At 40.0% G+C, this 12,730-nt stretch overlaps 1 protein-coding gene across 1 annotated transcript in view; it reads left to right on the forward strand.

Moving 5' to 3' along the window:
* Window positions 1-12,730, forward strand: part of MTREX (Mtr4 exosome RNA helicase) — a 751,215-nt gene that overhangs the window by 113,444 nt on the left and 625,041 nt on the right. The window contains exon 6 of the mRNA XM_086960637.1: window positions 12,474-12,648. Coding sequence (XP_086816763.1) covers window positions 12,474-12,648 — 175 coding nt within the window. The remainder of the gene's footprint in view (window positions 1-12,473; window positions 12,649-12,730) is intronic.

Below are 12,730 nucleotides of genomic sequence, written 5' to 3' on the forward strand. Positions count from 1 at the left end.
TACAGAAATTGTTCAAACTGACAGCAGCCATATTCCTTACAGCCAAAATAGGAAACTGGCCCACCCAGTTCTGCAGTTTAATTTGGGATTGAGAAATATTTTTGTCCAAGTCAAAAATGTCCTTTTCTCAATATTCATCCAACAATTAGAAGGTAAACTTCTGAAGTCAGTGAGTGAGCCTTCTATGCTCTTCAGTCTCCAACTGGTTCTGAAATGTCTTTTGGTGCTCACTTTCCCCAGATTCTTTTGCAATGGCTTAATCAATAGGGGATGATCTTCCAGAGTTGGAGGCATTACTACACCATTCTATCTTCAAGCACATGCTTTGATCTGTCTGGATTCTCTACAATGAAGTTGACCAACCAGGAGCACAATTTTAAAATGTTCCAAACGTCCGTCTATCACAGAGGGTAGATTGATAATGGCTAGTTAGTGTTCCCTCTTGTACATTTCACTGCAGTTATTGTGTGATCCACTCCCCAGAGCCTGGATAGTAGAGCATACCGTGGCTGAGACCAGTTATAAAGACTCCACCCATCACCTTTGAGTTTTCCTTGTTAAGCCTCTTGAATAAATGAAATACATTCCTGGCAAGGACAGTTAGGTTAGAAGCATTTTGGCCTTCTTCACCAGAAGCCATTGTTAATGTAACCGGCCACTTTGTTAAATGTGTGTTAAAGTACTTCAGCCAAATCTCAATTCATTGTCTTTACAAACTCCATGGAAAATCCATATTGGGCTCTGTTTGCCACCACCAAAAATTTAATAATAAAAAAGTCTCTACATTAGTAGTGTAATTAGCTATCCTTTGTAACCCAATCCAGCAAATGTTACACTTAATTTGAGACCTCCTCTGATCAGATGCTTACAGAAGAAAGATTGGAGACGGATTCTAACATTACTCTGGCTTGAATACAATTAATAGCGCTCAAATGGAAATCTCCTCTCATTACGACAATGCAAGAATGGACGGGGGAACTTTGGATGTTATTAGTGATGGAGAAACTGGCTTGTATTGAAATGGTGCACAAGTGCGGTGAGGTCCCTTGGTGAATTAGCTCTAAGAGAAATACTTTTTATCTGGCTGCCCCAAACCGCTGAGATCAGTTTGCCTTACTACTTAAGTGAGAGAACATTGTGTCGCTCAATGCTTAGTTTATTAAGTTAAATATATTGAGTCACTTTAGATGGTATATGTGGTACTTTGGCCATGTATATGGGTATCCACCTACTGGGAGAAGTGGAAGGGACTAGTGGCCAGCATTAATTAGTTACATACATACTTTTTGGTGGGTGGACTGTAGTGAGGTTTGTCCTGTACTTTGTGTGTACAAGACAAACCTACCGTGATCAGGAACAGTTTTGTTCGAAACGCGTAGGTGAAGGAAGTATGTTAGAGCTGGAATTAACCGTGTTGCAATCTACCCGAGAAGAGTGCGGCGTCATTATTTAGTTGCTACATAATAACTACGAGCAGAGTCCTTGTCTCGTCGCCGGCACCAGCTGAGAGCCGCTCCTCCTCGCAAAAGGACGTTTGATGCTATCTATATATATATATATATATATATATATATATATATATATATATATTTATTTTTTAAACCATACGTTTCAGGCCCTATATAGTTAGGAATTAGCATTTAAAAAACCATTGAAATTGCTCCTATATAGTTAGTTGTACTAACTATATTTCGCGCACCCGCAATCCACTGCTGATGATGTCACATATTACATCATTCATGACATGGTCAGTGACATCACTGATGACATCACTGATGACATCACTGATGACATCTCATTTGACATCACTGATATCTCATTTGACATCACTGATGACCTCATCCAGTGACTGTGTTTCTGTAAACTTTAAATATGTTTTACATATTGAAGAATGAGTGGATGTATAAGTGTCTGGATGAAGGATTTAGTAGGTGCGTGACTGACTGTATGAGTGCGTGATTATATGTGTCTTACTAAATTCATGGGTTAGTGACTTAACTGTCTGAATGTGTGCATCAGTATGTCTGTTGTTGTGTAAGCTGCTGCATGTGTTGATCAGTAGCTATATGAGTGGCTATATGTGTTTTGATTGGTTGCCCACGTATTTGAATGGGAGACTGAGTGTGTGTGTGGGTGGCTGGGAGGTGTGTGACTCTGTGCATAGATGTGTGAGCAGTTGATTCACTAGGTGTATGAGTGCATGTAGAAACAGCTATATGGGCGGTTGACTGTGCATGGGTGTGTTGGTGAGTGAATGGATATCTCATTGCTACATTCCAAGTAAGTACATATGTAAAACACAGTGCATGTGAGAGTTGACATATATAAATGACTATACATGAGAGCCAGTGAATGTGTGAGTGGCTGTATGGATCATTGTGCACTTGTATTAGTGATTGTATAAGAGAGTAAGTATGTGTTAGTATATGTTTGAATAAGTAAGGTGTTGTGTGTATAACTGTATAGTTGAGGAAATGGAAGTGTGATTGATTCTGTGCATGACTGACTAGGTGTGAGAGTAACTCCATGGATGAGTGGCAGTGTGTGAGTGTCTGTATAGGTGTATGAGTGCATATGATAGTGTTGTATTGATGAGTGACTGTATATATGAGTGATTCTAAGGGTGAATGAGTGCATGTGTGTGTCGACCTAGGAATCAGTGATGTCATCAGTGATGTCACTGACCATGTCATGAATGATGTAATATGTGACATCATCAGCAGTGGATTGCGGGTGCGCGAAATATAGTTAGTACAACTAACTATATAGGAGCAATTTCAATAGTTTTTAAATGCTAATTCCTAACTATATAAGGCCTGAAACCTATGGTTTTTTAAGTGAATTTGCAAGGTTTTTAAAACACGAAAAGGGGGCAGGGTAGAGACCCCTTGTCCCCCTAGCCCTTCTCAGGGGGTCCTAGAAGGACCACCAAGTGCAAAAAAAAGTATTTTTTTTAAATCGCGGGGTACGCGCACGGTGTGCGTACCCCTCGTTTTTTTTTGTGTTTTGTTTTTTTGCATTTGGGGGTCCTTCTGGGACCCCTGAGAAGGGCTAGAGGGTTGGGGGGGTCTCTACCCTGCCCCCTTTTCGTGTTTTCCACTCTTGTTTTGGGCTCTCTTGTGCCTCAGTTCTCCTGAAAAAAAGATGGTGGCCAACACTTCCTGGTTTGGACAGTTTGGAATGTTGACAGTCGCCAGCCAATCAGAAACTCGCTCGCGCACGTAAGGGTACGCGTACCGTACGCGTACGGTGCGGGTACGGTGAGCGCACATAGATATATAATTTGATCAAATTCAATTTTCTCAACAACTACTGGAGGGATTTTCACCAAATATAGAAAAGGCACATGTGCATCCAGGCCTTACCATTGTGCCAAGTTTGGTGTATTTCCATTCAGCCGTTCAGGCTGTAGCCGTGTCTAAAGGTCCCTATGGAAATTACCATGGGGAAAACACGTTTTGGGACCCCCCTTTCGGCCCCCGCTTGACGAATCCCCCGAAACTTTCAGGGAAGGAGCGGAGCGGAGCTTGCCAAAATTCTGGAAAATTACACGCAGATTCCTCAATCGGCGCCAAAGTTATTCCCAATAGAATGTTGAGGGCATATAGATATATAATTTGCTCAAATTCAAATTTCTCAACAACTACTGGAGGGATTTTCACCAAATAAAAAAAAGTCACTACTGCATACCTATCCCTACCATTTTGCCAAGTTTGGTGTAATTCCGTACAGCCGTTCGGGCTGTAGCCGTGTCTAAAGGTCCCATAGAAAATGCCATTTTAATAATTTCAAATTCAATTTTCTCAAACTGCTGGAGGGATTTACACCAAACATACAAAAGGCACTGCTGCATACCAGTCCCTAGCATTTTGCCAAATCTGGTGTAATTCCGTTCAGCTGTTCGAGCTGTAGCCTTGTCAGAATGTCCCTATGGAAATTAACATGGGGAGAACACGTTTTGGGACCCCCCTTTTTTCTCGGCCCCCGCTTGACGAATCCCCCCCGAAACTTTCAGGGAAGGAGCGGAGCGCAGCAAGACAAGTTTAAGGAAAATTACAGGCTGATCCCTCAATCGGTGCCAAAGTTATTCCCAATAGAATGTTTGGAATTTCCTATGGTAACTAGGTCCTAACTATATATACCTACTGGCGACTGCCAGTAGGAGAGAGAGAGATATATATATATATATATATATATATATATCAGGTTTCACACCAGTTATAGTTATCTGGAAATGACACAGTATTGGGCGCTGATGAAGGTCTGTTGACCGAAATGCATTCGCCACTGCTGGCATCATCCTGAATAAAGCTAGCTGTTCCTTCAAAACTCCCCTCCGGCCTCTGTCTTCTTTTGTTAGAAGAAATCCGTCATATTTCTTGCTCCGGCCAGAGGCGCAATCCAGAAGGCCCTGCCACGAGAAGAGACCCGGCTCTATAACTGGCGTTCCGCTGTTCCAGCGTACATCGTAGTTGAGGGATCAACAAGAGTCTGAGACCGCCAGGAACGTGATACTGATGTGCGAGGAAGGAGGTATTTTATCTCCATGAGCAGCACGCCTCGCATTTGGCAGCTCCTTCGCAATTTTCAGCATTGTGGAAATGGCTGTGGCAGTAGTGAGGGGACAAAGAGGAATGACTGCGAAATTGGGGGCGGTGTGAACAGTCCCTTCCAACTCACCTGTGACCAGCACGGACCCATTGTCGATCAAGTTCACCCCCACGCCACTGACCAGGTTATTGCCAAGACTGTGCATGCTGGGAATTGCAGTTCTGCGGACTGAATTGGAGCTGCTCAGGTGTGCCTACAGCATTAGGGGGAGGAGCAAGGAGTGCAGTCACGTATTTTACGGAGGAGGAGCAACACTTGGAAAGGACACAGTATTGGGCGCTGATGAAAGTCTGTTGACCGAAATGCATTCGCCGCTGCTGGCATCATCCTGAATAAAGCTAGCTGTTCCTTCAAAACTCCCCTCCGGCCTCTGTCTTCTTTTGTTAGAAAAAATCCGATATATATATGTGTATGTGTATGTGTATGTGTGTGTGTATGTATATGTGTGTATGTATATGTGTGTATGTATATGTGTGTATGTATATGTGTGTATGTATATGTATATGTGTATGTATGTGTATATATGTGTATATATGTATATATATATGTGTATATATGTATATATATATGTGTATATATGTATATATATATATGTGTATATATGTATATATATATATGTGTATATATGTATATATGTGTATATATAGGTGTGTATGTGTATATATGTGTATATATATGTATGTATATATATGTATGTATATGTGTGTGTGTGTGTATATATATATATATATCTATGTGTATGTATATATATATATATATATATATATATATATGTGTGTGTGTGTGTGTGTATGTATATATATATATATCTCTATATATCTATCTGGAAATTTTACTCGCATAAAACCATTGAAATTCCCACGTTAGTTAGTTGGACTCACTATAACTTGCACGTGCAATGCACTGCTGATGACGTCACATATTACATCACTCATGACCTGGTCAGTGACATCACTCATGACACCATCCAGTGAATGTGTGTCTTTTAAAAATATAAATGTGTTGTATATGTAAACGTTGATGGAAGAATAAATGTTTAAATAAGTGTTTACATGGATGCTTTTTTAAAAAAAAAAATTGATTGGTTAACTGGTTTATTGAGTGTTTCTTAGTAAATACATATATTAGAGAGTAATTTTTTAATATTTAAATATGTTAGTGTTTCACTTTGTGTATAAGTGGCTGCATGGGTTGGTGAGTAGCTACATGTGTAGGTATATGGGTTATTAGATGTTTTTCTTAGTATCAGTATGAGTGTTTACATGGTTTGGTGGGGGTATTACTTAGCATGTTAGTGAGTGAATGACTGTCTCACTAGTGACTTTAATAGTAACTACATGTGTTTTAATGTAGTATGTGTGAGTATTGATGTATATAAGTGAGTATATGTGAGAGTGAGAGATTGTAAGAGTTCCTGTTTAAATAAGTATGTGTTTCTATAAGTGATTGTTTAAGAGAGTAAGTATGTGTAAGGTTCCTTAGAAGTAAGGTGGTAGTGTGTGTATAGCTGTATATGCAAATGAATGGATGTTCAATAGTTTATTTGCATGTGAGTATGTGAGAGAGTATCTTTTGGATGACTGTCGGTGTGTAACAGGATATATATGTGTATCATTACATTTAATGAGTGAGTATACGTATGAGTGATTATATAGAACTGTTGGTGAATGAGTGGATGTGTATATAGATGGTGGAATTATTGAATTGGTTGTAACTGGTATGGGTATCTACATTTTTCTGAATTTTAGTTTCTATTTTTGAATATGTGTTTTAAGGGTTACATTACAGTGAAAGGAGGTCTGTCACTGTATCACAAGGATGGTGTCATCAGTGATGTCATGAGTGATGTCACTGACCATGTCATGAGTGATGTAATATGTGACGTCATCAGCAGTGCATTGCACGCGCAGTTTATGGTGTCATATAGCTATTTCTTTTCTACATACTGTGTTAAGTTAGCATGAGTTTTTCAAATGTTTGCACGCCGTTTTCATTCTTGCTTCACTTTTGCACACGACACATAATTGTTTTAGCTTTCAACCTAGAAGAGCTTCGTGATTTACTAGAGAAATAATATGTTATTGCTCTGATATCAGTTTTGTTCTGCACACCGAGTGCTGAAGGCTACACGGATAACTTAACCCAGTGTTGTAAGGACTGATCTTTGCACCCTTATAGACATAACACACATGCTGCTGCCAAAATCTGGCTCTAGGCGAGTTTTATATTGTGATGCTGAACGCACAAAAAAACACTTGATGTGCTTCGCATGCAGAGAGCTGGTGGAAGGTGATGTGATCCTCCTGCCACTGAGATTTTAAGGTATGGGCCCGCCCTGCTAAAACCCAAATGAGACCATAATAGATCTAAAATACTATACTTAATAGGGAGGGTGTGAATTAGAATTTGTTAATTTCTATTCATTTGAGCATATTAATATGCTCTCACCATTCGCCTTTTATGGACTGATAATTATGCTGATAACTTTGTTGCTTATAATATGTTTGCTACTATTATACAAGATACTGCGTTTGAGAACCTTGCATTAGTAAATAAATATTTCAAACGTGCACGTGTCCTCTTTTACTCCACGTTCTGGTTTGTGATGATTATATAACGAAAGAGTGTTCATGTGTTCCACGATTCCTGAGGTACTCTAAACTCATGTTCTGGTCTGTCTAAGCATTGGGAGTTTGTTATGACCAATGAGACACTGTAGCTAGCTCGATAAGGGGATTTTGGGTACTGAGGTGAGTTTTGGGCCATCCTAATTCACCGAGGTTTCAGGTCTCTATGCACCGTTCTGTAGGAGAACGGAATTCCCGCAACAATAGTGAGTCCAACTAACTATAACGTGTGAATTTCAATGGTTTTATGAGTAAAATTTCCAGCTAACTATAACTGGTGTGAAACCTACGTTTTTTTTAGTGAATTTAATAGGTTTTTTAAATGCTAATTCCTAACTATAACTGGTGTGAAACCTATGGTTTTTTCAGTGAATTTCATAGGTTTTTTAATAGCAAATCTCTATAGGTATGAAATGTAATATTTTTTATTACGAATTTTATATTGTATAATTATGTAATTTTTTTTATTTTTATTGTTTGCCCCGGTGCGCTCCTGGGGCGCGTACCGATGCGCTCACAGGTACGCGCAGTGCTTTTGCGCGCCCCGGGGCGCATACCGGTGAGCTTCCCGTTAGCGCTATTGCCGCGAACAAAAACAACATCGTGACGTAATGCGTAGCCGCGTGATGCGTCATATGACGCACAGCGTAAGCGCACCCGGAAGCACGCGAGCGCATACGATCGCGAAACGTCCTGATGCGCTTACGCTACACGCCCCGGGACCTGAAAATTTTGCTTTTCATTGGTTCACAACACTTTTGGTTTCCAAATGATGAAAGCCCTGCTCATGTGACTTGAAAATAACACTTTTCATTGGTCCAGAACAGTTTTTTTTCAAATGATGAAAGCACCCACCTTTTCTCCTTATTCTGACTTTGTCCTTTGACTGAGGAAGACCTGTTCTAATCTTTTCTACTTTAAAATGGCTACAATAGCAGCAGCAGCTGGAGCATCTGCCCCACCACCACCACCACCACCAAAAAGACCACCAGAAGATCACATTGGTGGTCAAGAAGAAGAGGAGGAGGATGATGAAGAGGAGGGAGATGAAGAGGAGGGACAGACAAGGCATTTCCTGCCTGAAGTTAATCAGCCCTACAAACCAAAAGAGCACTAAGTATGGCAGTTCTACAAAATCCCAAGGGGTTTCAAAAAAGTCAACGCTGCGAAAGTAACTTGTCTGATTTGTGATGCTGAGCTGTCCAGGGGGAACCCTAACAAAAAATATTCCTTCGGGAATCATACCATGATTCGGCACATGATCCGTTGGCACCCAATCAACTATTCTGCTGCAGAGATAAGGGACCTCTGCAGTAAGCTACCTCCATCAACATCTAGACCCTCAACATCGAAAGAACCAACTCCATCGGGTTCAGAGGCAACATAGACAATGCCTATCATACAACCAAAATTTAACGATTTTAAAATCATGTGCAAATATTGTGGAAAGTTAATTTGCTATGGTGAGCAAAGTATAAAACTTATCATCTGTGCTGGGGATAACCATAAGTGCCCGAAAAATCCCTAATTTTTTCGGGGTTTTTTTTTTTGCTCCAGTTGAGCCATTTACAATTCCCTGTTTTTTGTTTCTCCCCATAAAAAATATAAAACTGTTCAGAAAACCCCCAAAAAATAAAAAATGTTCAAAAAAACAATGAAAAAATATAAAACAACAAAAAGGAAAAAAAACAGTTCTTTTTAGAACTACCTCCAATTTTTAAAAAAAGACTACATTTTTTATAAACGCTGTCATTCTTTTTTTCCCATGGTACGCTCCCCGGTGCGCGTACCGGGCGCACCCCACGCAAATCGAGAAAAAAAAAGTAATTTTTTTTTGTGCCCCGCGGGGCCCTTTTATGGCCCCCACATCAATCCTAGGGGGCCAGGGGGGGGGGGGTCTACCCTGCCCCCTTTTGGTCATTTCCCCCTTTGTTTTTGCCACCTTTTGTCTCGATCCTACCGAGACACAAGATGGCGGCCGCTCCGGACTGTTTAAAATGTTTACAGACACCCGAGAGCCAATCGGCTTTCCGCGCGCGAACTCGCGTTGCGCTCTGGTACGCTCCCCGGTGCGCGTACCGGGGCGCGCTTACAGATATATATATATATATATATATATATATATATATATATATATATATATATATATATATATATATATATATATATATATATATATATTTTTTTTAACCTAAATTACTCAAAAACCTCTGGAGCACATTTCTTGAGACCTAGCAAAGGCACATCGGACTACCAGTCCCTACAATTTTGCCAAGTTTGGTGAAAATCCATTCAGCCGTTCGGGCTAGAAGTGAGGTCGACCGCCCTATGGAAATTAACATGGGGAAAACACGTTTTGGGACCCCCCTTTTATCTTGGCCCCCGCTTGACGAATCCCCCCCCCCCATAAACTTTCAGGGAAGGACCGGAGCGCCGCAAGGCAAATTTGAGGAAATTTTCAGGCAGATTCCTCAACCGGCGCCAAAGTTATTCACAATAGAATTTTGAGATTTTGCATTGAAAATAATCCTAACTATAACTACCTACTGGCGACCGCCAGTAGGTAATATATATCTCATTTTCCCGGGGACCCCCGACCCTGCAGGGCGGACTCTGTACACAGGAATGGAGAATCCTGTCAAATTGGGTTTCACCAGAAGAACAATCAGAACCCAATTCAGACTTACTTTTAAGTAAGAAATGTATTCATCAGCGTCGCAACATTGTGAAAACCACTCTCACTTCCTTACGCGTTTCAGAACTTCGTGTTCATGCAAGAAATGCAACCAGTGTTCGAGTTGCAGTAAGGAGTTTGTGCTTACTGTCAAGTGATACCGACAACTGAAGATTGATTCTTCATTCCCTGGTTGCATTTCTTGCATGAACACGAAGTTCTGAAGCAGATATCTTACTTGGTGGTATTGATTACCATTCTCAACAAATTATGGACAGGAACTTTTCTTGAGAGCGTTTATAAATTAATGTGATCGCTCGTACAGTAATTTTAATACAGAAATTGCTTGACGCTCAGTGAAAAATGTTGTCATGATGTTCGCACAACTAAACCGCGGTTGAAACGCCGTCGACACGTATGTGGCCAATCAATTTCAAGGACAAATAATCCTTGTATATGTTGTAAATGTATTTTTATTGTAACACTTTTTTGTTGTTTGCCACCCTGTCTGGTCCTTCTGTGATGTATTGTTTCGTATATCAGCAAATATTTATCTGAGGGTACTTATCTAATCTTATATATTTATAATAAATTTGTGATATTTTTTCAAAGATTGTTTGTTTTATCTGATTCATGGTTTTCACTGTTTCCCTGTTTTCTCTCTTCCTTCTTTCTTTTATAAATACTAATTTGTTTATATGTGAATTGATTATCAGTGTTTAGTAATTGTCTCCTGAACTGTTGTTAAAAATACATACTGACTGCCCCTGGTTCAGGTTGGTGGGTTGCCCCTGTAGTTGTTCATGATAGTCTTTACAGTAGACACATGTGGTGTCCATCAAAATCTTGCTATCATAAAGCTGTCAGATTTCTCACATTAGCGAAGTGAGTTGGGTGGCTGTATGGGAGTATGAAGTTTTGTATGGATGAGTATAGTTGAGCCTGAAGAGTATTATTGATTGGATGAATTAGCGAATGAGTCCGTGAGATTCGACAAGGGGTTAGGTAGATGGAAGAGGCGAGTGACTGGGTGAGTTACATTTATAGGGACCAGCAGGAACATGAGGAGCTTTGGTTTTTAGTAAAGGAGAGATGACCAGCAGCTAGAGACTTCCATTTGTCAATATGATAAAAAGAGGAGAATATTAAAGCAAGTGGCAATTAGGAGATGACAAACTATGCTGTAAAATAGGTAGTAAGTGGTAGGCACATCAAAGGGGGGTGGAGAGACGTGGATATTATTAGTATAATGTTCAAATGGGGGAGAAGACAGAGGGAGGAACTGATGAGAAGTGTGGGATGGAGATGGCCAATGAGAGGAAAAGGTGAAAGAAAAGTAAATGAACATAAGGTAAGGCAGATCGAAAGTTGGAACATGGAGAGCGAAAAAGGGAAAGTTGAGACACCTTAGTGACGTGTGAAGTAAATATTTTGGTGGGAATATAAAGATCAATCAAGACGGGCAATTACATTAAAACATCTCAAACAATGCATACACTACAAGCAATAGTATTAGTCAGACAACCAAGTTTTATTATATTTCCTGAATCTAGACAGCCCGGACTCATTGCAGATGAAGGAGGGAAAGGTACAGCACCTAACAGCAGTGATTGAGCAAGCAATATCACTGTAGGTAATCTTTCTATATTGGGTAAATAATTTAGATCTTAATGGATAGAGCATAAAGATTGTTCTGGTGTGTGCCGTTTAATTTAGTTGTTAGCAGTTGGAATTGCTGTGTGCTAGATTATGATTGGTCTGAAAACAGATCCTACTGCTAATCAGCAGCTAGAGTATGATCTGAAGTACCATAGTGATTCACTCATGACAAGGAAAGTTTAACAATCAAGTGAGCTGCTTTGTTCAGCTATAGCTGAAGACTGCGCTGAAGCTTCAGTAGAGCTGCAAGATGTATGGACGTGCCATAATCCTGCTGAGACTAGATAAGGATAGTGAGAATAGGGTCATGGAGCTTAATGGTGAACTATCTTTCTTAAAGGGGCAGCCATTTTGAGATGGACATGGTGGTTCATAAATAGCTTGAGCCTTGCTTACTTTGAGGGGAACTCAGATCATCTCTGTGACAGCACATCTTGCCGTGCCACTCTAATAATCTTTTGTTTTTCAGCAGGCTGTGTAGCTTCTGAGGCGACCAGGATTGCACAGGACTCTTAGCACCTATATTCACTTCTACAGAAGAATACAGGGACACTCATCTTAGACTGCACTCCTCATATATGTATTGGCAGTCCCCTTTAATCATTGGATACAATTGTTCGCAGGAGAATAGGCCCTAACATTTGCAGTTGTCTGCAGTTCCACTATGTACAACGTGTGTAGTAAAATGTAGTCCATTTCAGCTGCTGACATACGTTTTTATAAACCTAGTAATTATGTAGGAGCCGGTCAAACTGATTAGTAGAAAACATTGAAATCTCATGATTTCTAAAGCTCTGGTTATCTGGTGGATTGCTGTATAGTAGTCACTAAAGAAATAATCAGGGATATGTGTATAATGGTCTTGAATAATCGGAGGTCATGTTATTTTGTTTTCTTTTTAGATATGCCATTGCCCTAGCTCTGAGGGAAAAGCAACGAGTAATATTTACCAGTCCAATTAAAGCCCTTAGTAACCAGAAGTATCGTGAAATGTATGAAGAATTCCAAGATGTAGGTTTGATGACTGGAGATGTCACTATTAACCCTACTGCATCATGTCTTGTGATGACTACGGAGGTAATTTTAACTGTTCTCAATACCTAATTTTAAGATTTAATTTATACTGACTTTCTTTTTGTTCTGCACCTGTAATCTAAAA

The sequence above is a fragment of the Lissotriton vulgaris genome, chromosome 3_1 (assembly GCF_964263255.1).
Source record: "Lissotriton vulgaris chromosome 3_1, aLisVul1.2, whole genome shotgun sequence".
Classification (NCBI taxonomy): Eukaryota; Metazoa; Chordata; class Amphibia; order Caudata; family Salamandridae; genus Lissotriton; species Lissotriton vulgaris.